Raw genomic sequence first — 26,893 nt, 5'->3', positions numbered from 1 at the left:
CATACAGGCACGTGGAGGCCACACACACTACTGAGCCTCATTTTGACTTGTTTTAAGGACATTACATCAAAGTTGGATCAGCCTGTAGTGTGGTTTTCCACTTTAATTTTGAGTGCGACTCCAAATCCAGACCTCCATGGGTTGATAAATTGGATTTCCATTGATTATTTTTGTGTGATTTTGTTGTCAGCACATTCAACTATGTAAAGAAAAAAGTATTTAATAAGATTATTTCATTCATTCAGATCTAGGATGTGTTATTTTAGTGTTCCCTTTATTTTTTTGAGCAGTGTACTTTGAAAATATTCCAAAACTAGGCATAAAGTAAACTTTTTATTTAATTTAGCATAAAAAGCACAAAACTACTACACTACCACGTCATAGTCATCTTCGAATCTCAATAATTTTTTTGCCAACAGACAGTAAGTGATACAGCATATGCAAATCTTTCATACAGTTGAAAATAAGCACTTTATAAAATATATATATATATATCTACATCGTAACATAATGAACTTGGTGTTTCCCAAAAAGGCCCTGTGGTTTGTAATTTTTTCCCCCACAATACAAAAAGGTATTATCCCCCCACTTGGGAGAGTGATAGATAAGAGAACACAGTAGTCTAGAAAGTTCCATGGATGTGTACAGCTGAACGTGAGTGCGGACAGAAGTGACAAAAAAGACAAAGATATTACTGACAACTTGCAGAGATATGCTTTCTTTTGACAGATCTTCAGAAAGTGGTCATCTTGGACCTTGTACCATGAGGCATTGACATACACTTACTGGTTGTTTCAATCTAAAACTGCAGAGGCAGAGTGCCAAAAACAGCAGTCATCCACATGTAGTTCTCTCTAAAGAGCAAAGTAATGTTGTCTTCAGTGAGGCAACCAGTTACGCCACAATATAGTGCCTTGAAAGCCCCCAATGTTTTTCCTATGCCGTTGCCACTGGACACTGATCTAATTTCAGATTTGCACTTTACCCCTAATGGGTTTGTTTAGGATTTGAGGGATGGAATGCTGATCCTAGATTTGTGAAGACAACATCAACCTGGAGTGTTTTTTTCCCTCCCCAACTACCTCTTATGACCAGCAGATGGTGTTCTACATCCTTCCACTCCATGTCAAAGCAGATTTTCACAACCTGGACTTCATAAGAGTACAGTTGTTCAACAACAACAACATTACAAACACTGATAGTTAACAGACTCTATCAAATGTCAAAAATGAATATACAATCTGGCCACATGTCTGCAATGAAATGAAAGGACTAAAGGGCTACAGATAAAGTTGCTTTTGAACTTTTGGGACAATGCGGGGCACATGGGTAATAGGGTTAAAGGAAGCACAGTCACGGTTTTAGGGAGGGGTGTTTGTAGGTGGTTTGATGTCCAGGGGAGGGGGGTCTACTCTTGGGCCTCCTTGCCCGTCATCTTGTAGATCTCGGTGGGTCCGTCCACGTGGGTGATGGTGGTGGTCAGCTGGATGTCCTCGCCACTGGCTCCTGCGTCTCCTGCACAGAGACCAACACACACGTCAGTATAGTAAACACAGACAGCAGTACATCTGGGTCATCTGCTTTGAGATCATTAGGCAACAAATGGAAGAAAACAAAACTGAAACAGGGAGGAGCAGGGCCGGCTGCAGCCTTTTGGGGGCCCTAAGCGAAATTTGGTTGGGCGGGTCCCTCAGCTCACAACATTTTAGTGTCCCCCATCTTGACAGTGGTGAAAAATTGGTCGTTTTAAAGTGAATTTCCTGCTATTGTACACATTTTGCCATGGGATGAAGATACATTTTTGCGGTTTTAAAACAAATTCCCTGCAATTCTACATATTTTGTCATGACTTATGCCATCTTAATAAGATATGAGTGAGAATTACTAGGGCCTCTGGGAACATGCCCTGTGTATCGTCCCCGGTTGGTATTTGGCCATGAATACTAGAAGTTTAGATAGCTGGCAATCTAAAAATTGTTAGCTGACATAGCTAATTGAGTGACTGTCAGTGACTGACAGAGAAAAACTGCTGAGGCACAACCAAATTTCGAAATTGTACCTGATGTACTCTACTATTCTTACTCTCAACACTAGGTTGAGAACATGATTGAGTTCCCCCCCCAAACAAATATAAACAGTGCCTTCAGAAAGTATTCACACCCCTTGACTTTTTCCACATTTTGTTATAACAGCCGGAATTTAAAATGGATTAAATTGAGATCTTTTGTCACGGGTCTACACACAATATACCATAATGTCAAAGTGGAATTATGTATTTGAAATTTAATAAAATACATACAAAATCAATAGCTGAAATGTATCGAGTCAATAAGTATTTAACTCCTTTTATGGCAAGTCTAAATAAGTTGAGGAGTAAAAATGTGCTTAACAAGTCACATAATAAGTTGCATTGACTCACTGTGTGCAAATATATTATTTTTGAATGACTACCTCATCTCTGTACCCACACTTACAATTATCTGTAAGGTTCCTCAGTTGAGCAGTGAATTTCAAACACAGATTCAACCACAAAGACCAGGGAGGTATCCCGATGCCTCGCAAAGAATGGCACCTATTGGTAGATGGGTATAAATTAAAAAAGCAGACATTTAATATCCCTTTGAGCATGGTGGCATTATTAATTACACTCTAGATGGTGTATCAATACACCCATTCACTACAAAGATACAGTCGTCCTTCCTAACTCAGTTACCGGAGAGGAAGGAAACCGCTCAGGGAATTCACCATGAGTTTAATGGCTGTGATAAGAGAAAACTGAGGATTGGTCAACAACATTGTAGTTACTCCACAATACTAACCTAATTGACAGAGTGAAAATAAGGAAGCCTGTACAGAATAATACTTTTTCCAAAACATGCACCCTGTTTGCAAAAAGGAACTAAAGTAATACTGCAAAAAATGTGGCAAAGCAATTCACTTTTTGTCCTGAATACAAAGTGTTGTGTTTGGGGAAAATCCAATACACCACAATATGGAGTAACACTCTCCACATTTTCAAGCACAGTGATGGCTGCATCATGTTATGGGTATACTTCTAATCGTTAACGACTGGGGAGTTTTTCAGGATATATATATATTTTTTTTAAATGGAATGTAGCTAAACCCTGTAACTGCCTATTTATTGCCTTACCTCCCTAATCTTCTACATTTGCACACACTGTACATATATTTTTCTATTGTGTTATTGACTATGTTTGTTTATGTGTAACTCTGTGTTGTTTTTGGTCGCACTGCTTTGCTTTATCTTGGCCAGGTCGCAGTTGTAAATGAGAACTTGTTCTCAACTGGCTTACCTGGTTAAATAAAAAAATAAAAATAAGCACAGGCAAAATCCTAGAGGAAAACATGGTTGCCTGCTTTCCACCAGACATTGGGAGATGAATTCACCTTTCAGCAGGGACAATAACCTAAAACACAAGGCCAAATCTACACTGGAGTTGCTTACCAAGACGACAGTGAATGTTCCTGAGTGGCCTAGTTACAGTTGACTTTAATCTCCTTGAAAATCTATGGCAAGACTTGAACATGGTTGTCTAGCAATGATCAACAACCAACTTGACAGAGCTTGAAGAATTTAGAAAATAATAAAATGGGCAAATATTATACAATCCTGGTGTGCAAAGCTCTTAGACTTACCCAGAAAGAATCACAGATGTAACTGCTGCTAAATGTGATTCTAACATATATTGGCTCAAAGGGTGTGAATATTTATGTAAATTAGAGCTTGTATTTCATTTTTTATACATTTGCACAAATTTCTAACATGTTGTTTTCACTGTCATTATGGGGTATTGTATTTTTTGTCTGAATCCGCCACAATGTGTTAACTTTTTAAGACAGCTTCCATTTAACTTTTTTCTCCTGAACATCTTTTGTAGATCCAATTTTCCTTTCATTTCATGCCTTCTGATTCAAGAAAGATAGTATACTTTATTACGCTGTCTGTTGAAACTGCAATGCAAAAAGGGAAATCGAAGCAAGCCTAAATATCTTACATTGAGTGATACGTTTTTTTTAAATATGTTTTGCTTACCAAGCTAAATTATCTAAAGTCATTGGTCAACTTATTTCGAGATACATTTCAAAATTCTATTTAAATTTAAGATAACATTTCAAGATAAAAATGTAAGATAATTTTTCAAGATATTTGACCTTAACCATCACAAAAGGAGAGACAGTTGCGTGTTATAATTTTTTTCTGTACAGTAAAGTATATCAAGACTATTATGATACACTTAAATAAAATGTGACTTCCTTTTTGACCTACTGACACAGTTGACCATTAGAGGCAGCTGTTAGTTGGACTCACCGCTGGACTGCTCGTCTCCGTAGCGTTTGTGTGAGGGAGCATACAGGAACATGATGGCGAACACGTAGAGGTTCCACATGCCGTAGATTCCCGTGAAGAAGGCACTGTTCACCTGCACCGTGTAGTCTCCCCACTGCCAGTGGCCCTCGTTCACCTAGACAATATGGGTTGTGTTCAATAGGTACGAAATGTAAGCAAAAACACTACAAAACCCTGTCCAATAAGAAAATTGTTTTCATTTTTCCAGTGCAAAACATTTAGCTACGGAGTGCCCTAATGAACATGCTTAAATATCTAATCCACTCCAGAGGATTCTGGGATACCCCTGCAGTCAAACACACAGACATAACTCACCTGACTAATGATGAAGAAGATGACAGTCATTGCAGCACAGGTCAGAGTGACCAACATGAGGAACTTGAACCGGAAGATAAGGCCCTGAGAGAGGAACATTACAGTTACTATCCATGAAGATGATCCCCTGAGAGAGGAAGAAACTGGCTCTCATGAGGACCGCCACAGAAAAGGAAGACAGAGTTACCTCTGCTGCAGAGGATAAGTTCATTAGTTACCCGCCTCAGAAATTGCAGCCCAAATAAATGCTTCAGGTTCAAGTAACAGACACTTTTCAACATCAACTGTTTCCTCAGGAGACTGCATGAATCAGACCTTCATAGTCAAATTGCTGCAAAGAAACCACAACAAAAGGCCACCAATAAGAAGAAGAAACTTTCTTGGGCCAAGAAACTTGAGCAATGGACATTAGACCGGTGGAAATCTGTCCTTTGGTCTGAGGAGTCCAAATTTTAGATTTTTGGTTCCAACTGCCGTCTCTTTGTGAGACATAGAGTAGGTGAACAGATGATCTCTGCATGTGTGGTTCCCACCGTGAAGCTTGGAGGTGGTGGTGTGGCGGTGCTTTGCTGGTGACACCGTCAGTGATTTATTTCGAATTCAAGGCACACTTAACCAGCATGGCTACCACAGCATTCTGCAGCGATACGGCCATCCCATCTGGTTTGTGCTTAGTGGGACTATCATTTGTTTTTCAACAGGACAATGACCCAACACACCTCCAGGCTGTGTAAGGGCTATTTGACCAAGAAGGAGAACTGTATCAGATGACCTGACCTCCACAATCACCCGACCTCAACCCAATTGAGATCGTTTGGGATGAGTTGGACCGCAGAGTGAAGGAAAAGCAGCCAACAAGTGCTCTGCATGTGGGAACTCCTTCAAGACTGTTGGACAAGCATACTACATGATTCCATATGTGTTACTTCATAGTTTTGATGTCTTCACTATTATTCTATAATGTAGAAAATAGTAAAAATAAAGAAAAGCAATTGACTGAGTAGATGTGTCCAAACTTTTGACTGGTACTGTATGAAAACACAATTTTAGGTGCACAAATGTATACTCAAACACACACACAGACCTCATAGTGCAGGCGTCTGGCCTTGGACATGGCGGGCAAGGAGGACCTCTTCCCACTGATGTTGCGGAACACTTGGAACACCATGAAGCACAGGAAGAGGAAGTAGAGACAGGCACAGATCCCCGCCACAATGATGAACGCCATCTGTTATCAACCTTAGTCAAGGAGGGAACTAGCATGGTGATGCTAAAAAAGCTTAATAAATAGTTACAATATTACTCAAACTGAAAAGGCTAGACTCCAACTGTAACAGAGAAATAGGGCCAACCGTAACAGTCTTAGCTCAACATACATTTTCCAACAGACTGATAGAAACCCATAGCACGCTTACTTCTAGGAACACTAAATATAAAAAATGGAAACCTCTTTCGAATGAAAGGTTCTAAAAGCTAGTGAATATGCCATGGTCTACTTCTAGGCTTGATAGAGATTGCTGTCTTTTCACAGGCCTTTTTTCTCCCACTAGACTGGAGAGTGAGCAAGAAAGAGAAGGAGAGAGAGAAAGAGGGAATGCAAGAGGGAGAAAGTAAGAGTGAAGGAGAGCGAGAGACGAACCAAGAGACTCTTGCTGCCACTAGTTTTTGATTGGGGGGGGTTAGACTGATGAATCGTGCATCACCTAGGCCTGTGGGTTCCCCACTGCAGCTCTCCTCGACACCCACACAGAGAGAGAGAGCGGGCAGAGGGGAGACCCAGAAGAGAGATGGCCCAAGGCAGGAGTAGGCACTGCCAGCAACACTGAATTATTCCTCACTGCAGCACAGAACAGTGGAGAGGACCTCAGGGACAGCCTGTGACTGATGGAGGAGAAGTGCTCTGATTAATGTTAGTATGTCTCTGTCAAATATTGATATACAATCTGGCCCTATGTTGCAATGAAATGAGAGAGATCAGAGAAATACTAATACTAGGACACACTGGGAGCTTAAATTGGAATATACAGTACAATAACATGGACACATTATTTTCAGACTTCATCCCTAGTTTACTCTCCCTTCGTCCGTCAACTTTTTAAGGTAAGAAGTGATCATAGTAATCTAAAAGAATACAGCCAACTCAGTCCCCACGTCGGAAGCCCAAATACTGTAGAAAGGGTTCTTCAATTGGACACCCCTGGTGGGAAAAAAAATATTTCAGAAATGGTCCCTGCAGAATTGTGGTGGTAACCTCTAAACAAGTTTTATTTTGACAGTGTGACGAAGTGTGTGTTTCAGCCTCACCTCTCACACATGTCGAAGATAAACAGGCAGAAGGAGCCGAAGACAATGGGTCCCACCTGCTTCCAGTAGTTTGAGAAATGGTTCCTCTCCATCTGGTCCTGAGGGTAATGATAAAGGTGGGACACAGAACAGAAATACAAGAGAGGAGGGATGAAATAATAAAAGATTTAGAAAACAGCAGTATTCTAGTCTAAACTAAACCATGTATCTACAACGCCTTCAGAAAGGATTCACACCCCTGGACTTTTTCCACATTTTGTTGTGTTACAGCCTAAATTTAAAATGAATTACTTTTAGATTTTGTCACTGGCCTACACACACACACACACACACACACACACACACAATACCCCACAATGTGAAAGTGGAATTATGGTTTTAGAATTTTAAAACAAATTAATAAAAAAATGTAAAGCCGAAATGACTTGAGTCAATAAGTATTCAGCACCTTTGTCATGGCTTAACAAGTCACATAATAAGTGTGCAACAATAGCATTGAACATGATTTTTGAATAACTACCTAATCTCTGTACCCCATACACACAAATATCTGTAAGGTCCCTCAGTTGAGCAGTGAAATTCAAACACAGATTCAACCACAAAGACCAGAGAGATTTTCCAATGCCTCGCAAAGAATGGCAGCTATTGGTAGATGAGGCAAAACAAATGTAGACATTGAATATCCCTTTGAATATAGTGAAGTTATTAATTACACTTTGGATGGTTTATCAATACACCCAGTCACTACAAAGATCGACCTCCTTCCTAACTCAGTTGCCGGAGAGGAAGGAACCTGCTCAGGGATTCCACCATGATGCCAATGGTGACTTTACAGTTACATAGTTGAATGGCTGTGACAGGAGAAAACAGAGGCTGGATCAACAACATAGAAGTTACTCCACAATACTAACCTGATTGACAGAGTTAAAAGGAAGCCTGCAAAAAAAAATAATATTCCAAAACATGCATCCTGTTTGCAACAAGGCACTAAAGTAATACTGTAAAAAATGTGGCAGAGCAATTCACTTTATGTCCTGAATACAAAGTGTTAATGTTGGCGCAAATCCAATACAACACATTACTGAGTACCACTTCCAATATTTCAAGCATAGTGGTGGCTGACTCATGTTGTCGATGCTTGTAATCTTTCAGGACTGGGGAGTTTTTCAGGATTAAAAAGAAAGGGAATGGAGGTAAGCACGGGCAAAATCCTGGAGGAAAACCTGGTTCAGTTGGCTTTCCTCCAGACACTGGGAGATGAATGCACCTTTCAGCAGAACAATAACCTAAAACACAAGGCCAAAACTACACTGGAGTTACTTACCAAGAAGACAGTGGATGTTCCTAAGTGGCCAAGCTACAGTTTTGACTTTAATCTACATGAAAATCTATGGCAAGACCTGAAAATAGTCTAGCGATGATCAACAACCAACTTGACAGAGCTTGAAGAATTTTTATAATAATAAAATGGGCAAAGGTTGCAAAATCCAGATGTGCAAAGCTCTTAGACTTACCCAGAAAGACTCACAGCTGTAATCACTGCCAAAGGTGCTTCTACAAAGAATTGACTCAAGGGTGTGAATACTTATGTAAATTAGATGTCTGTATTTTACTTTCAATAAATTAGCAAAATATTCGAATTCAGGCTGTAACAACATTTTGAATAAGTCAAGGGGTATGAACACTTTGTGAAGACACTGTATGTATGTAAATGAAACAAATCTACAATGGCCATACAGCTAACCATTCTAATTTGGTGTATACCACAAAGGGCACAATATCCTTCTATAACATTTATTTAACATAGCAAGACATTAAGCAGCATAAAAAAGGTTTAAGGACTATGGATACAAAGTCATAATAAGTCCATGGATACTAATTCAAACCGCTCGCCCACACGCCGCCATACACACGGTCTGTAGTTGTGAGACCAGTTGGACATAGTGCCAAATTCTCTAAAACAACATTGGAGGCAGCTTTCTGATGTAAAAAGGGCTTTATAAATCAATTTGATTGATTTAATCATGGTAGAGAAATTAACATTCAATTCTCTGGCAACAGCTCTGGTGGACATTCCTGCAGTCAACATGCCAATTGCACGCTCCCTCAAAACTAGAGACTCCTTTGGCATTGTCTTTAGTGACAAAACTGCACATTTTAGGGTGGACTTTTATTGCCCCCAGCACAAGGCCCACCTGTGTAATGATCATGCAGTTTAATCAGCTTCTTGATATGCCACACCTGTCAGGTGAATGGATTGTCTTAAAGTAGAAAGGCTCACTAACAGTAATGTAAACAAATTTCTACACAACATTTGAAAGAAATAAGCTTTTTGTGCATATGGAACATTTCTGGGATCTTTGATTTCAGATCATGAAACCAGCACTTTATATTTTTGTTCAGTTTATTTGACCCTGATGGTTATCTATGACCATTTGAACATCTTGAAGAACAATCTGGCCTTAATGGCCATGTACTCTTATACTGTAATCTCCACCAGCACAGCCAGAGGAGGACTGGCCACCTCTCAGAGCCTGGTCATCTCTAGATTTCTTCCTAGGTTCCTGCCTTTCTAGGGAGTTTTTCCTAGCCACCGTGCTTCTACATCTGCATTGCTTGATGTTTGGGGTTTTAGGACGGGTTTCTGTATAAGCACTTTGTGACATCTGCTGATGAAAAAACGGGTTTTATAAATACATTTGATTTCATTTGAAAGGCAATGTTACCACGTTCGCCTAGACCGGATTCACGGTAAATGCTACATATGTCAGCTCAACTGGAAATGACCTTTTAATGTCAACCACGCTAAAACGGAGAGCTTCCGCTCTACGGATTTTGGTCAATGGATACCAAGTCATTGGCTCAATGGATACCAAGTCAGTGAGAAGGTGAAGAGACAGACCATGAGGTGCTCTCCACAGAAGATGATCCAGAAGGAGAGCAGCATGGCGTAGAAGATGCCCTGCCGGATGTCCCCAAACAGCAGCATCCAGGTCCAGTTGAACCCCACAGAGAACCACTCCACCGGGATGTTGATGAAGGTCATGCACAAGCCCAGGGCAAAGATCACCCTGGAGGACACATCATCAACTGGATCATTATCAAAATCATTATCATCACCACCATCATGATCATCAACATAAATAGAAATATCAATAATCGTCAGTAATAGCATACTGCATTAACATAATGCTCACAATCAATATAAATTACTATGGACATTACTTTCTTATAATTCAGCAGAATTGTTAAATGGTTGGGTTCAGATAATTTAACACATGTTCTTTCAACTCAACATAGCCACTAAAAATCGGACGGAAATGTAACCGGAGAAATCATAACATGGGGTCAGACATAGGGGAGACTCCACTGGGGAGACTCCATAGTCCACCTCCCCAGCCACTGTACCACATTGCCGGCATTGATAAATCACTGCTGGTAAAATAAAGAAATAAATATCAACCTAATAACGCTTCTCTGTTCAATGGCTGCAAGTCCCTGCATGCTGGGAAAAGATGAAAGGATAATTGCAAAGAGGACAGGAGGAAGGGAGGGGTGCGAGTGAGGGATAGAGGTGGGTATATTGCAGGGAGAAGGAAGGGTGCAGTGCGGGCTGAGAGGTGGGAGTATTGTGTGTGTGTGGATGACGGTTTGCAATTGACTCTAAAAACATTAATCACATTCCAGAAGAGTCGGCAGCGAGAACTGTTCCGGCATGTTCTACCGAGTGAACAGTGTGAGACCACATTGGGCTGGTAATGCAGGGAATGTCCTGCACTCGGCGAATATACAGTCGGGAGAGAGGTGTGTATAAAGAGCACTTTAACTAAACAAGCTGCAGAGTTAGTTACATAACTAGTAAGAGAGCCAGATAAGAGGCATCAACCTACAGTACATCCTGTTTAGAGAGCCAGATAAGAGTCATCAACCTACAGTACATCCTGTTTAGAGAGCCAGATAAGAGGCATCAACCTACAGTACATCCTGTTTAGAGAGCCAGATAAGAGGCATCAACCTACAGTACATCCTGTTTAGAGAGCCAGATAAGAGGCATCAACCTACAGTACATCCTGTTTAGAGAGCCAGATAAGAGGCATCAACCTACAGTACATCCTGTTTAGAGAGCCAGATAAGAGGCATCAACCTACAGTACATCCTGTTTAGAGAGCCAGATAAGAGGCATCAACCTACAGTACATCCTGTTTAGAGAGCCAGATAAGAGGCATCAACCTACAGTACATCCTGGGGAAATAAAAGTACTAACCCAATAGAATCAGAAATTGCTTTAGTGGAAACAGACTTCAGGCATAGTCTTAGTCAGTGTGTACTGCTGCCATTGATACATGTGTTCTATATTCTTCCAGGAAACCTTGCCAAGTAGTTCACCAGCAATTAACAGTTAACTACTGACAATGGCATTAATGTACTTTCGGTTTGGAAAGAGAACCATATCCTGAGGCATGGTGGACACCGCACAAACATTCAAGTGCTTTAAACAAATCCGGTGTCAACCGCCTTGCGCATTGTGTCAACTGACTTTTCTTACATAGACAATAACGTAACCTTGGCCCAGTTCCCACAAATCCCACCATCAGAGCGACAGCAGGGAGCCTAAGTACCTATGAGAGGCATTTCCCCATTACATCTCTCTTATTAGCTTTAGAAATAAAAAGATTTCCATCTCGACACATCTAAGGAATAGCATGACGGCTTCACCAAAGCTTTTACAGCATGAAATAAATTGTCCTCTCCACAAATAGAGTTTGAGGGCCATTTCCTGAGAACTCTGCAGTCATTTGGGAACGAGGGCTCTGAGCCGAAGACCAAGGACAAGATGGAGAGAGCGAGGAAACATTGAGGTGGAAGTGCTAGTTGAGTGCTGAAAGACTGTTACACGCTTTCCGCCTTGACGAATGTTCCAGTGGTGTTGAACGCAGCGACATACTGATACACTCTCCCCTCACTGCAGGGGGTAAACTGACCGTTTAGCTCTCTGCACAGGGTATCCTTCAACATTACATTGGTAAATCATTTCAATCTGGTGTTAGTTCTCATTTTTGCTTGAAAAAGCTACATTTGGTACTGATTTTTATTTAACAGTGTAGCTGCCCAACTGCAGCTCTAGGATCAGTTTAGCCTTTTAGATTATTACGAATGCATGCACAAGGGGGAGCTGATCCTAGATCAGCAATCCTACTCTGAGATGCTTTGTGAATACGGACCCAGGACACTGCGCACTGAGATCTGACCTAGATGCACAGTTCATCCATAGTTAATCTAATGACATGTCTCTTCCTGTACTAATGTTACCATAAGCACCAGGCCTAACTGGTATCCACTGGGGTTACTGGGTTTTACCCTGGCTGACGGTTTGACTTGTGTATCGCGAGGACAAAGATATCCATGCATTTTGGATTAGAGAGCAATTCTCAATTCACACACAATTGGTGCGCAAGCCCACAATGCAACCAATGTCAATGGACAACTGAACTCTATTTTCACGCCAAATTTGAATAAACAACAAAGAAACATCCCGTTTACAGTCCAAAAAACAATATGGCCACCTTACTTTTCCAACAGCACAGGGGGTCGTGTCATCAGGGTGATGCGTCTCCAGTACCACACCATGATGATGAGGATGCTGGGTGTGAGGAAGGTCTTCATGGCGAACCACACCTTGGTGAAACCGCCGTTCTGATGGATACCCTGATAGGATAGGAAATGAAACCGTCAGCCACAGTCTTTCACAAAGTTCATTCTAACATCTCGTTTGGCCATTTTGACCATCAGTTTGGACAAAATCGAAAAAACTAACCAAAGTATTTTCACACTTCGGCCGTATGAAGACTACATAGTAAAGAATATTTGATAATCAAGGATATATTAGTCTCTCCCAACCGAGAGGAGACGGGGCGATCTGGAAGAGATGTGCGGTAGAGAATGCTCACCGCCAGACGGATGTCCTTGATCTCGCCGATGCCCATGTTGATCTTCTTGCGTTCGCTGACAGGCAGGCGGATGTTGAGGAGGTAGTACTTGTGGGCCACGTTGCCCAGCTCCATGAAGGGCAGCAGGTCACACTCATAGTAGCGCCCCTCGTTCTCATACGTCTGCAGGACAAGATAAATGGTAAGAGATATCCGAATGGACAACAACTTATATGGATATTTTCTTTTACACAAAAATAAATCTGTTGAGCTGAAACGATGAGACTTCGAGAGACTGATTAAGACCTGAAAAATCAAGTGTGAGCAATCAGGTGGCAAAATTAAGCAAAAGCCAGTTGCACAACAGATATTGAGGACTGGAATTGTTTACCTTGGTGGTGGTGAAGTTGCAGCTGAGCTTCCTCTGCTCTATGGAGTGGGCCATCTCTGTCCACTCACTGAGCATGTCATCTCTGTAGGCCAAACCCACGTTGATGGTGGCCAGCGCTCCATCCTCTGTAGGGGGAAAACGCCAACATATCCCACTTTAGGGTGATCTGAATGTTCAAAAGGTTCACAAATATACCAACTACCAAACTTCACATAGATACCAGTTATGGCGACTTCATTACAATGACATATCTATCCTGTTTTTGATCTATGCAGGTCTGAACAAGCAAGATCAGCATTGAAGGGGGAATTTGCAATTAATCAAATTCTCTTAATGCAATGAATCAAATCCGACGCAGCCGAAACGCGCCAGATTTGTAAAACCTTGTTTCTATTGAACATGCCATACAAATAAAGGCATTTTAATTAATTATATGAAGAGTGCCTTGGTTCTCCTTTCTTTTTGATGACCAATTCACCCCTTTTACCAAAGAGCACCTTCTGTCTACCAAAATGTACTATTGTGTACCTTAGTAGGCTTCCCTTCCTCCTGTTTCTACTAGTTAATCAAATTCTCTATTTACACCTGCTCAATTTAAATTTGTAGATTTGACATCAATATATCTGTGTAAACCAGCGATGACTGGGATGAAATAAGTCTCTGGTGACAGACAGACAGTCATGGAATTTTGGTAAGAGGCTAGCTCTCAATTATCCAAGGGGGTTTACAGTGGTCCCCGTCTTGGCTTATCAACTGAACATATGGATTGCAGCTGGCTCCATGTGAACTTCAAATCGAGACACTGTTTTAAAGTTTAGAAAAGTTAATAATCCTTGCGATACGGTTTTGGAAACTATTTGGATTTGAACTTTCATACCAGCGAGAAATAATTTTTAAAATACAAAAGATACACTTACTTTACGGAGTTCGGCTGTTTTCACACAAGGCCTCCAGCCGAGGTAGGACACATCCTCTAACCTTAAGCTCGCATTTCCATTGAACCATTCCACATTTCCGTCTAGATAGCACGAGTTTCTCAAAATACAGCCGGATGCAACTTTACTAAACTGGGTACAGTAAGTGCATATTTTGTATTAGAATAGATTTTTCTCGCTTATAGAAAAATGACAAATGTTTCCAAAACTGTATAGCGTTGCGAGGCATATTTGCGTTTGCGACAGAGTATTTGGTTAGAGTCGTACACCGTCGAGCATTTGCCTCAGGCAGCATATAGCTATGTGGAATGACCCAATGTAATGCAATGGAACTGGAGTCATGATAAGGGGTAGGGAGAGGCCAGAGGGGGAGCAACGTCTGGAGCTAAGAAAATAACGCATATCTCTGCTAAACATAAGATCTGATAATAGCAACACTGAGTAATTTTAAGGCTGTCCAATCACCTGACACGTCTTTCACTTAGTGTGAATAAAATGTTATAATTTCCCAAGGTGTATGCATCAACAACCATTAAAGACAATGAGTGCCAGTCTAAACTAAGCTATGTGAACCGGAGGCTCCGTACAGAAGGTGTGACGCAATTGCGTCACCACCAAAGGGCGAGCTCTGTACCACATTGCCGTGCTCCTCAAATGTTCTAACAATGCGGAGGGCTCCGTACAGCTCCGCATTGACATGATTGGTTGACAGTTGGTGGGGGTGGGAGGCCCTGTATAAACACAAACTCACAACTTCCTTCACAACAGCTCTTCAATGTGAAGCGCAAGAAGTATGAATTCCCTTAATTCCGCATCACAATAAATGCAGACATCAGATTGACAATGCAGTGGCCATACAACCTCTTCTGAATCATGATGTAGCCTGTCTCTGCATTATATTTCTGAACAGCTGAAATAAAAACCCCAAGGCGATTTGAACGAACATTCCAAAATATATATATATATTATTTTTCAGCAACTGCAATATACATGACGACAGACAGACCGAGAAGGTTGTAGCCTTCAGCCTACAACCTTCTCGGTCTGTCTGTCATGTATATTGCAGTTGCTGAAAAATAACACTACTTGACTGCCTGTCCTGCACAGCTTAGCCAATGTTTGCAATGATGATGAAAAAAAATAACATTCAATTGCTAATTGTCTTGCTGCGTTCCAACTCTGCAGCCGAACGTTCTAGGCAGCCGGGCATGTATCCAGATAGATTTAAAAAATAATAATCTGACAATGGGCAAGTTAGTTTTGAGTCAACCGGTGACTTTTTATTTTTATTTTAAAAACATTCCACCAGGTAGGCCAGTTGAGAACAAGTTCTAATTTACAACTGTGACCTGGCCAAGACAAAGCAAAGCAGTGGGACAAAAACCACAGAGTTACACAAACAAACTACAGTCAATAACACAATAGAAGAAAAAAATAGAAAAAACTATGTACAGTGTGTGCAAATGTAGAAGAGTAGGGAGGTAGGCAATAAATATGGTGGTAAGTAATAATATGGGGATGAGGTAGTTGGGTGTGCTTTTAAAGACAGGTGGGTGTTGCTATGGTGACCAGTGAGCTGAGATAAGGCAGGGCTTTACCTAGCAAAGACTTATAGATGACCTGGAGCCAGTGGGTTTGGCAACGAATATGTAGTGAGGGCCAACCAACGAGAGCGTACAGGTCGCAGTGGTGGGTAGTATACGGGGCTTTGGTGACGAAACGGATGGCACTGTGATAGACTACATCTAGTTTGCTGAGTAGAGTGTTGGAGGCTATTTTGTAATTTACATCGGCGAAGTCAAAGATAGGTAGAATAGTCAGTTTTACGAGGGTATACTGATATCGTGGAGAGAGTTAATAGCTGCATATACCTCAGCAGCGAAGAATAACATGAAATCGGCTAGATTACCTGTTTGTGTCCTGCTTATGTTTCAAATACTGACAAAGTTTGTACGATCAAGTTGATAATGCATATTGTGTAAAACATGTAAATAGCTGGATGTAGCCTACTCCGCTCCTGAAAAAAGGACATGAAATCACACTGACAGGCTTTAGATCACATTGCAAAGGCAAAGTGTTCTGTACTTCCTCCGTCCAAACAGATTCTTGTGCGGTTATGAAACAAGCTGGAGAGCACCGAAAGTAACCCGGTGGCCTGACCGGGAGAAGAGAGGAAAGGGGGGGGGGTTATTGGCAGTCCTCTCTCCTCTGTCTCCCCAAACCCCTCTTTCCCTCCCCTCTCAAGCGAACACTGCCAAAGATCCTGAATGTCAGCTTAACGCACACAAACATTCCACCCCAGTCCAGCGGCCATTGCCCCAGTGACTAAGCCTTCTCAACAGCTGTGTTATTGCTGGACCCCTGCCAGGGGTGATTGTAGCCAGGGTAGAGTGGGGTGGGAAGAAAGGGGGCCAATTCTTCTCAGGGACCAGCTTTATAACACCAAGTGGGCAAGGTGCTGTTGGTGGGGCTTCTTTACGCATTCCGCAATAGTCATATGACTGAGGAGTAGAATCCCCTTACCTTTGGCGTGGTACTGTCTAACCCTTTGGCGTGGTACATTCTAAAGAAAGTGGTTCTGGTTGAGTTATAGACAGAGGCCATTTTGTCAGACAGAGCTCTGCTTCTTTGCTTCCCAGTCAGCCAGAGAGATTTAGATGCCGTGAGAAAGTAATAACCTAGAGCGCTGTCAATAGACTGCTGGAACTCCTCAACCTAGAGCGCTGTCAATAGACTGCTGGAACTCTTCAACCTAGAGCTCTGTCAATAGACTGCTAGAACTCCTCAACCTAGAGCGCTGTCAATAGACTGCTAGAACTCCTCAACCTAGAGCGCTGTCAATAGACTGCTGGAACTCTTCAACCTAGAGCGCTGTCAATAGACTGCTGCAACTCCTCAACCTAGAGCGCTGTCAATAGACTGCTGCAACTCCTCAACCTAGAGCTCTGTCAATAGACTGCTGGAACTCCTCAACCTAGAGCTCTGTCAATAGACTGCTGGAACTCCTCAACCTAGAGCTCTGTCAATAGACTGCTGGAACTCCTCAACCTAGAACTCTGTCAATAGACTGCTGGAACTCCTCAACCTAGAGCTCTGTCAATAGACTGCTGGAACTCCTCAACCTAGAACTCTGTCAATAGACTGCTGGAACTCCTCAACCTAGAGCTCTGTCAATAGACTGCTGGAACTCTTCAACCTAGAGCGCTGTCAATAGACTGCTGGAACTCCTCAACCTAGAACTCTGTCAATAGACTGCTGGAACTCTTCAACCTAGAGCGCTGTCAATAGACTGCTGGAACTCCTCAACCTAGAACTCTGTCAATAGACTGCTGGAACTCCTCAACCTAGAGCGCTGTCAATAGACTGCTGGAACTCCTCAACCTAGAGCTCTGTCAATAGACTGCTGGAACTCCTCAACCTAGAGCGCTGTCAATAGACTGCTGGAACTCCTCAACCTAGAGCGCTGTCAATAGACTGCTGAAACTCATTTTCCTTGATCAAATTAGCACTCCACACCTTATTAATGTAACATAGGTTGTTTGCAGAGCTACTGTAACCGATGTGGTGAAATGGCTAGCGGGGTACCCACTAATAGCGTTTCAATCGGTGACGTCACTCGCTCCGAGACCTTGAAGTAGTTGTTTACCTTGCTCTGCAAGGGCCACGGCTTTTGTGGAGTGATGTGTAATGATGCTTCAAGGGTGACTGTTGTCTATGTGTGCAGAGGGTCCCTGGTTCGAGCCCAGGTAGGGGCAAGGAGAGGGACGGAAGCTATACTGTTAACACTACCCTTGCATGAAGAGTATTCCTGGCTGAGACTATCTGACCTCTGTTTAGACCAAAAAGAGACCTAGAGCTCAGTGAGCTAATATGATCTTGAGTTGCAAAGACAACCTGGATTGGATTTGCGATCAGTGACACTACAGCTACACGTTTCAGCACTGAAGTTGAATACGTCGATTGATATGCAGCTGCTTGACATTTCCATGCCGGTTGTCTAGCTCTTCTCTGCAGCTCGGTCATAGACAGCTGTTGACATCAGGGTGATCATTAGGCCCTTGCCTCAGGGCCCGGGGCCAGGCACATTAACACTGCTGGCAGATGATCAGAGGTAGTCTACCCAGCCCCAGTGTCTCAGAGTGGGGTGGATAACAGTCCCATTCCACAGCATCTGGTTGGGTGGAATTGTGGGACGGGGTGGTGAATCAGACTAATCTGGCAGCGCAAGCTGTAAACAACAACAATAATTTCATGCTTGGGACATTAACTTATTTTTATTATGAAGACACATTGATGAGTACACACTGAAACATGACCATAGTTTATATGAGAAAAAAACGGTATAAACCTTACTCAGAATTTAAGTTTTATTGTCGTAAAATGCAGCTTCACTAATCTCCCCATCTGAGATATCTACTGCAGCCCTCATCCTCCACATACAAACACCCGTTCTGCCAGTCACATTCTGTTAAAGGTCCCCAAAGCACACACATCCCTGGGTCGCTCGTCTTTTCAGGTCGCTGCAGCTAGCGACTGGAACAAGCAGCAACAAACACTCAAACTGAACAGTTTTATCTCAATCGCTTTATTCAAAGACTCAATCATGGACACTCTTAATGAGAGTTGTGGCTGCTTCGCGTGATGAATTGTTGTCTCTACCTTCTTTCCCTTTGTGCTGTTGTCTGTGCCCAATCATGTTTATACCATGTTTTGTGCTGTTACCATGTTGTTTTCTTAGGTTTCTCTTTATGTAGTGGTGTCTCTTGTTGTGATGTGTGTTTTGTCCTATATAATCCCAGCCCCCGTCCCCGCAGGAGGCCTTTTGGAAGGCCATCATTATAAATAAGAATGTTCTTAACTGACTTGCCTAGTTTAATAACGGTTAAATAAAATAAAATCAAGCGTACTTTCACAACATATCTTTGGTGAGAGGAGGATGTTACAGAGTGCCTCGTGCCCTGCTGTACAACAGGGTTCCCCAACTGAAGACCCGCAGGCTGAATTTGGCCCGCAGGTGATTTCATTTGGCATCCCCATGTTCTCTGAACAAAAAATATATATTTTTTTTTTTTATTGTTGGACATAACGCCAGCAAATCAGCTCTGTTTGATTTTAATTTTGAAAATCTGTTCCAAAGTATTCGCACGCATAAGAGATATTTGTGATCGTATACAAATGTAAGCAAGGTTTGAAATTATTATGTTTTAGTCAAATATTATATCTGTTTGGGCTTCTTGCAGTCAATAAATGATTTGTAATTATGTTCCAGCCCCCTGACCACCCACTCAAGAAAAATAAAATGGCCCGCGGCTGAACGTAGTTGATGTACAACCGCTGCTAGGCCAGATAGAAATCTGTTACACAACATAATAAGAAGTTGGGCTCTGCCTCCCTCCATCCCAAGGCCTCCTGGAGCTTAAAAGAGTCTGTGTTCTGATCACTTTCCCAGGCCGGCCCGGCCCACCGATCCCCCTTCATTAGTCCTCTTTGTTATCCCTCTAATCCCTTCTTTCACAGCCCCAGACCTGGCACAGTGCCAAGCGCCGATCTGCCCAGTCAGTGTCGCCCCTTCCTTTCCAACCACACACTAAGAGATATAGTGTTAAGAAGTCAAAGGGAGAAGCAAGCCCAAATCCATATTACCTTTCCCTTAATCCCAGGCCAGAAGAGGGTTGCCATGTTTGAATCATTTTCTGAATGTGAGAACTATGCACACTTCCAAATCAAACCCTCATCCCTACACCTAGGATTTTCAGGTAGATCTGTGAGAACAGACTGGATTGATGTAAGAACGATGGTGACCTTTTCCCATGTGTATAGTACCATATTGTAATAGGCATACAGGAAGTGCATTGGGTTCCAGTTGGAATTGGGCACAGATCTGACTGATACCATGTTCGGATAAGGATGTGGTCAAACATTCCTGGTCTGAACGTAAAGGAAGGTTAAGAGGATACAGGAAGGAGCAGGATGTCTGCTATGATGAGTAAAGGGATGGGGAAAAACTAGCCTTCATCAGATCAGGGCGGCGCACAATTGGCCCAGCGTCGGTAGGGGAGGGTTTGGCCGGGGTAGGCCATCATTGTAAAATAAGAATTTGTTGCCTAGTTAAATAAAGGTTAAATAAAAAAATCTAACACCTGCTGCTGAAAATGACTCAATATTTCAGGGCTTTTGTGTTTGTTTTCTAATTTTACATTGACCTCTACAATGGAGAGTGAGACACTCTTCCCCAACCCTCACTGAGGGACGTGCCGTATACTATGTTACAATTCGTCTTGGGGATATCCAGGAGAAAATGTGACAAATTTGCCCAGCAGAGTGTTATTCCACTTCATATTAGGGAATTGCAAAGCTATCAGCTTCCAAATTGAGACAGCCCACCACAGTTTTAGTTTCCCCAACTACCTGTTCTATAGAGACTATAAGCCTCTGACATGGATCCCTGAGGCTTGTATCACTAGGGAGAACCAGCAGCACATCAGTCATTGTCAGGCCTTCCTCTCAGCGTGAGATAAATCCAATCCACTAAGAGGAGAGAAACATTCCTCAGGGGCCTCATGCGTTCAACACAATAGGCAGGACAAAAGCAGCCAACAGCCCGAGGTGACGTAGAGGGACACTAATATCAACAGCATCTATAGACACATGAATACTTTAGAATTGGATCCACAGAGAGTGTAGAAGACAAAGGACACATACTTCAGTGGTCATAGAGCTGCTTGGACTGGTGAGTCCTCATGAGTCATGATACAACAGACAAACCAAACGGAAAGATAGACAACAGACAGACGGACAACAAAAACACACAAGATGGAGACATGACATCACACAAAAAAAGACAGACAAAGATCAACAAGGTAAAAATGTCACAGACTCCTGAAATAACACAATCGACACACAATGAACGGCAGCCATATTGAAATCTAACAAGAAGTGTTGCTCACCTATCTGGTTGTACATCTTGAAGACAATGTCAAACTGTAGGATGACCAGCATAAACTGGAACCAGGGGCTCATCTCTTTGTTGGGCAGGGGGATATGGACGGCAAATACAATGTTGTTGGCCTCGATCTTCTTGGCCATGGCCTCGTCAAAGTCCCGGATCTTGTCACACTGGTTAGGGCCCCAGGGCATGAACCATTTGGTGCTCTGGTGATGTTTGTCCGTGTCCACACATTTGGTAGCCAGGTAGTGGACTGCTGTGGTGGGGCTGGGAGCTACAGGGAGAGGAAAACAGACTTTAGCCTGGGTAACTGCTTGCTAGGTTACTGCCCAGTTACCTTGGTAGATACTCTAGGTACATAAGTAGTCCTATTCATCTGTCACCTTCCGTGTAGAAAAAAAAAAAAATCTATATTTGATGAAATTAGCAGTAAATAGTATTTGGGGGATTTAAATGGTAATTTTTGGTTGCTGACCACATCGTTCCACAATTTTGTTGCGGTTCTTATTTCAATGCTCTATGTGTAACCTTATATTATTATGCTGAATCATGTGGAATTTTCACGTCCATTGGTTCCCGAGTGGCGCAGCGGTCTAAGGCACTGCATCTCAGTGCAATGGGCGTCACTACAGTCCCTGGTTTGAATCCAGACGATCACATCCGGCCATGATCGGGAGTCCCATAGGGCGGCGCACAACTGGCCCAGCGTCGTCCGTCATTGTAAATAAGAATTTGTTCTTAACTGGCTTGCCTATTTAAATAAAGGTTAAATTTAAAAAATATATAACGTGTATGTGACACACAAAGTGTGTATATTTTCAGTGAATTCATAGTTAGGCTAAGTTGAAAACAATCAATTTCCAAACTCATAATCAAAGCTTTGTTCTGGAGTTTAAGATGTGTCAGACAGCTATCAAGCTCAACAAAGTAGACATACATGAAGACATTTTTCTATGGTTTTTGTTTATTGTCAAAAACAGTCAAATAGAATATCACCCAAAAAATGAAGAAGTTGCGTTTTAGATCAAACCTAGCCAAATCCTGCTTTAACAAAGTGCCAATTATTTCTAACCATGTTGACAGAACACCCTGTAGCAAGGCCCAATCGCTTTGAAGCTAGCTGTCGGGAAATGCCCCAGCACACAATACTGTAATGTATTGGTAATATGTAAGAACAAGGTCCATGCCCTCAGGGCTAGAGAAAGACGACAGCCACGGCCAAAAAAGCATGAGTGACTTTTCCCTTCATCAATATATCCTCCTAAATTCAGGGATAATTAACAACTCCCTGCTAGGAATACATCATGCCACTATAATCAATGATTAGCTCAAATGGAAGTCATTTGAGACACCTACAACAATCCAATCTTTCACATTAGTTACTTACGTGCTCAAATATCATACACCTTTAATGATTTGTCCACAGACGAAAACAGCTAAAACAAGGAAACATGTCCCATTGCGAGGCCCTGGTCTGTGCCATTACCAGCTGATGTCGAGCCAATTTATTTACTCTCAATAGAGTAACTGAAAAAACATACCACAGCATAAAAGCACCCTTGAGGCTAGGCCTTTGGCACCCACTTCATAAAACTAATCAGGCCATCAACTATCTCTGTGTGTGTGTGTGTGTGTATGTGTATGTGTGTGTGTGTGTGTGTATGTGTGTCTTCTTAACTAGGTGTGCCAGTGTCACCTCACAAAGGACTACTCACACACACACCAAATTGAATTAAACCAGCTCTACGGAACCCCTCAGAGTTCAATTATCCTGGGACCCTAAGATTCCGGGCACACCACTCCTCCAGTTTCTACCCCAGTGTGTCCGCCTTTCTGCCCAGTGACCTCATGCCGTGTCAGAGACGAACGCCTTTCTACTCAATTACCCTGGCTGGCCCCGGCCACCGAGCAAATACAAAAGCATCAGGCTTCATTAAAACTATCTAAGGCAGGAGCGTCCCAAACAAGCTCATTTTATATCAGTAGCCATCCAGCTCTGGAGAAGAGACTGACTGAATGGAGAAAGTTAGTTTGGGGGGAAACTAGAGATAGGAATCTGTAACAGGCCTCAACTAGTGTGACACTGAGCTTGTGTAGGAGTATCTGTGTGAGTGTGTAGGCACATGGGAAAAAAGCTGACAGCAACTCTGATGTAGTACTTGAGGCAGAACACAGTTTTGACAGCTGTGTGTGTGTCAGTGGGGAGTAGAGCCATGCAAATGGAACCAGCAGGAGAGGAGGAAATATGCAACGCTAAGAGAGGTTTGGGATTTGAGAGGGATGCAAGGGGGGAAAAGAAAGAGATGGTGCCTGCCTGGGGCCACGGAGACAGACTTAAATGAGGGGAAGGAGGAGAGCAAACATTCTGTACTGAATCAAAGTGAAGTTAAAGATACACACCAATTCCTATGGTGTTTTACAGGAATAGAGGTTATTCTTATTGGAAAAACAAACTCATATGCCAATTAAGTGGATTAACTTATTATAAAGTAACGAGTTTTCTGAAATAGGAAAGTTGTGTGTATTAATGGCAAAAGTTTCAAGACCACATTAAACCTTGCAACGTCAATAAAGAGGAAACGATTGAGTTAGAGGCCAATACTTTCTATTTTTCTTAACTTTGAAGAGTTCAAAACTTCGTTAAAGGCTACATTGTTAAAGTTACATAGGCAAAACTTAAAGGCAAGCCCTACAGTCGCCATTCTGTTCCATTTTATAACAAAACATAGCAGTGATTTAAAATATTACCATGTTCTGTAAAATTATATTGTCTAAAGAACTAAGTTGTTTTCATTATTTGATACATAAAATATTCGATCTATAAATCGTGGTTATTCAACCGCGTATATCGCATAACAAAGCCAAAGGTTGCAACATAAAGGAATACAATTGGAAAAACCATGCTTACCAATCAAGCCTCCGACCATAAAAGCAAACGCTTGGAATAAAAGCAGAATCACTCCTACGATCACCAACTTTTTGGTGCTCATGTTTTCAATAATTGCTCCGGCCATCTTAAAAAGTTGAAGAAAAATCACGAGTGAGAAATCGAGAAGAAAGTCACCGCATCTAGCTAGTACTCCAGCAACCAAGATTGAGGAAGGCTAGCCCCGCACTGACTTGCTTGCCTTTCAACTTCGAAGGACTAAAGCAGAATCACATGACGGAACAGCACCCCTGCCTATCGCTGCCGAACACTACACTGAAGGATCTGTGGAGCGCCGCCGCATTGCAATAGAGGTTCATAATACAGGTTACCGAGTCACTAAATGCCCGAATAATTATAGCCCCCATTGTGCCAGGGCTATGCAAAGGAATGTTTTCAGTAAAGCTTGAAAAGTGTTCTGATCTTAACTTGATTCTTCCCTTCTTTGGAAATGTTAAAAACTATATTAGTTCATAAATATCAATAGCCTTAATGTGTGACGTTTAAGCTTATATAAAATGTTTCCTAAATGAAATGTATTAATACATACTGTAGGATGAAGATATTTCATGCAATTTAATTGAATGCAAAGTAAGCCCTTTATGCAAATATTAAAGTCTATGCACACTATACAGTTTTGTAGTGTGATCCCATCTCTGTATGTGCCTAAGACAGTCTATGCATTTTTTATACAGTACTGGAGGGAGACGAGCTGCAGCGCGCGCGCTATGAGTGGGTGTATCTGGCACGGGCGCAGGCGGTAAGGCAGAATAATTTACTGTGTCCCCGTGCCACTTTACTTGGTGAAAAGAGAAGCCTAGTCAAGTAAAAATATAGGCTACAGTGAGAGCCCCGCTCACAGTGACAAGGGTGCACAACCTGGTCTCAGAGCATTTCGTATTATTCTGTACATAAATCCAAGATACTCCTGGGTGCAAGGATAGCAATGTTTTTTTGGTGTGCTATGGAGTTTTGTGAGGTCAGAAGGAGTCCTAGCTACTGTAGTAGGAAACCTAGGATAGATGTCATTCTGATATATTATGGTGACGTACCCAGGGCTTAATTTGATCCTGCCAGAACAGGACTGGCACCTCTCCATTTTGGACTGTTTTGTTCCGGAACCTATTTGGCCGGATCCGGTACCTCTCCTGGCATAAAAAAATATTTTCACCTTTTGCTATGTAAAAATTTTAACAAAAGCGATCAAAGTAACTAACATCAAGGTGGTGACCCGATCCTGTAGGTTCATGCTATACAACATTCGCAGAGTACGTCCCTGCCTTACACAGGAAGCGGCGCAGGTCCTAATCCAGGCACTTGTCATCTCCTGTCTGGATTACTGCAACTCCCTGTTGGTGGGGCTCCCAGCCTGTGCCATTAAACCCCTACAACTCATCCAGAACGCCGCAGCCCGTCTGGTGTTCAACCTTCCCAAGTTCTCTCATGTCACCCCGCTCCTCCGCACACTCCACTGGCTTCCAGTTGAAGCTCGCATCTGCTACAAGACCATGGTGCTTGCCTACGGAGCTGTGAGGGGAACGGCACCTCCGTACCTTCAGGCTCTGATCAGTCCCTACACCCAAACAAGGGCACTGCGTTCATCCACCTCTGGCCTGCTGGCCACCCTACCTCTGCGGAAGCACAATTCCCGCTCAGCCCAGTCAAAACTGTTCGCTGCTCTGGCACCCCAATGGTGGAACAAGCTCCCTCACGACGCCAGGACAACGCGGTCAATCACCACCTTCCGTAGACACCTGAAACCCCACCTCTTTAAGGAATACCTGGGATAGGATAAACACCCCCCCCCCCCCCCAAAAAAAAGATATAGATGTACTATTGTAAAGTGGTTGTTACACTGGATATCACAAGGTGAATGCACCAATTTGTAAGTCTGCTAAATGATGTAAATGTAAAGTTTATTTGAGTTCCCTCTTCGTTCGTTAATTATCCTGCCTACACAAAAAAACGTGAAAAAGTAGATTTTCAACGCGGGCTTAATCACCTCTTTAGGCCCATGCTGAAAATCTACTTTTTCACAAAGGTTTTTTGATTCCGGGTTGGGCCAGCCCGGGTTCATGATTTACAAAACATTGTAACCTATGTTTGAAACCAACATGTGGCCGTCGCTGTGTGAGAAGCGTGCCAGTATCTATCACATAACTAGAATGAAATTACCTTTATATGATCTCTCTCCCTCTCTGCTCTAATAGACATGAGCCTGCAACACTCATCTCTCCAGCGTTGCACTTCATCATTTATTTCCTTCTAGAATCGTGCGAAGGGTTCTGAAGGAACTGCAGCACCACAGATACATTTAAATACATTTGCAAAATGTATATAATTACTGCTGTCTGTTCAGAAATAAATTAAATTATTCAGAATAGCCTACAACACCATAAGGCATATAATTTAGCCACAGAGGATAAATGGCTTATTTTTACAAATAGGCTAGCTGGGGATTGTAGCCCAATAACAAGGAATAGCCCACAGTCTGGGAACGCGAGGCAAATCTGTCAGTGAAAAAACAGCATGCAGACAGACAAAACAGGCCTTTAGCAATATTTCAAATACAATCGAGGGAAAACACAGGTTGGAAAGCAAATGGCTCCTGGTGAAAAGAGAAGATTCTATGCTGTAGGCTACCAAAATATTTGATCAACTTCCAAAAATTGAGATAAGCTTTTGGCATGAGCCCATCAACCATCACCAGTGAGTGAGCTGAGTGTCATTGGGTGAGTCATCGAAACTGGAAAGCTTTATAATTTCCTCCTCATATTGTA

The 26,893-nt window shown here is 42.3% G+C and overlaps 1 protein-coding gene across 2 annotated transcripts; it reads right to left on the bottom strand.

Annotated features, from left to right (window-relative positions):
- Positions 1-320: 320 nt before the first annotated feature.
- On the bottom strand, positions 321-24,396 carry gp177 (Integral membrane protein GPR177). 2 transcript variants are annotated; one of them, XM_014189701.2, is made up of 13 exons: positions 24,096-24,396; positions 21,189-21,461; positions 13,307-13,431; positions 12,937-13,098; positions 12,558-12,694; positions 9,891-10,059; positions 6,989-7,086; positions 6,818-6,881; positions 5,769-5,912; positions 4,685-4,768; positions 4,331-4,484; positions 2,475-2,572; positions 321-1,515 (listed from the first exon to the last, which is right to left on the bottom strand). In XM_014189701.2, exons 1-12 carry the CDS (start codon positions 24,199-24,201, stop codon positions 2,523-2,525), a joined length of 1,566 nt encoding a protein of 521 aa, XP_014045176.1. In that variant the 5' UTR covers positions 24,202-24,396; the 3' UTR covers positions 321-1,515; positions 2,475-2,522.
- Between the last annotated feature and the right edge of the window lie 2,497 nt (positions 24,397-26,893).

This window comes from Salmo salar, chromosome ssa03 (genome assembly GCF_905237065.1).
Source record: "Salmo salar chromosome ssa03, Ssal_v3.1, whole genome shotgun sequence".
Classification (NCBI taxonomy): domain Eukaryota; kingdom Metazoa; phylum Chordata; class Actinopteri; order Salmoniformes; family Salmonidae; genus Salmo; species Salmo salar.
The sequence above is the reverse complement of the archived record's forward strand: the minus strand, read 5'-3'. Positions and strand labels throughout refer to the sequence as shown.

Coding starts and splice junctions, on each gene's coding strand:
- gp177 (XM_014189701.2), bottom strand. CDS start 24,201: ATGGCCGGAGCAATTATTGAAAACATGAGCACCAAAAAGTTGGTGATC. Junction 12,695..12,936: donor TCAAGGACATCCGTCTGGCG/GTGAGCATTCTC, acceptor CTATCCTATCAG/GGTATCCATCAGAACGGCGG. Junction 10,060..12,557: donor CCCCCTGTGCTGTTGGAAAA/GTAAGGTGGCCA, acceptor TGTGTCCTCCAG/GGTGATCTTTGCCCTGGGCT.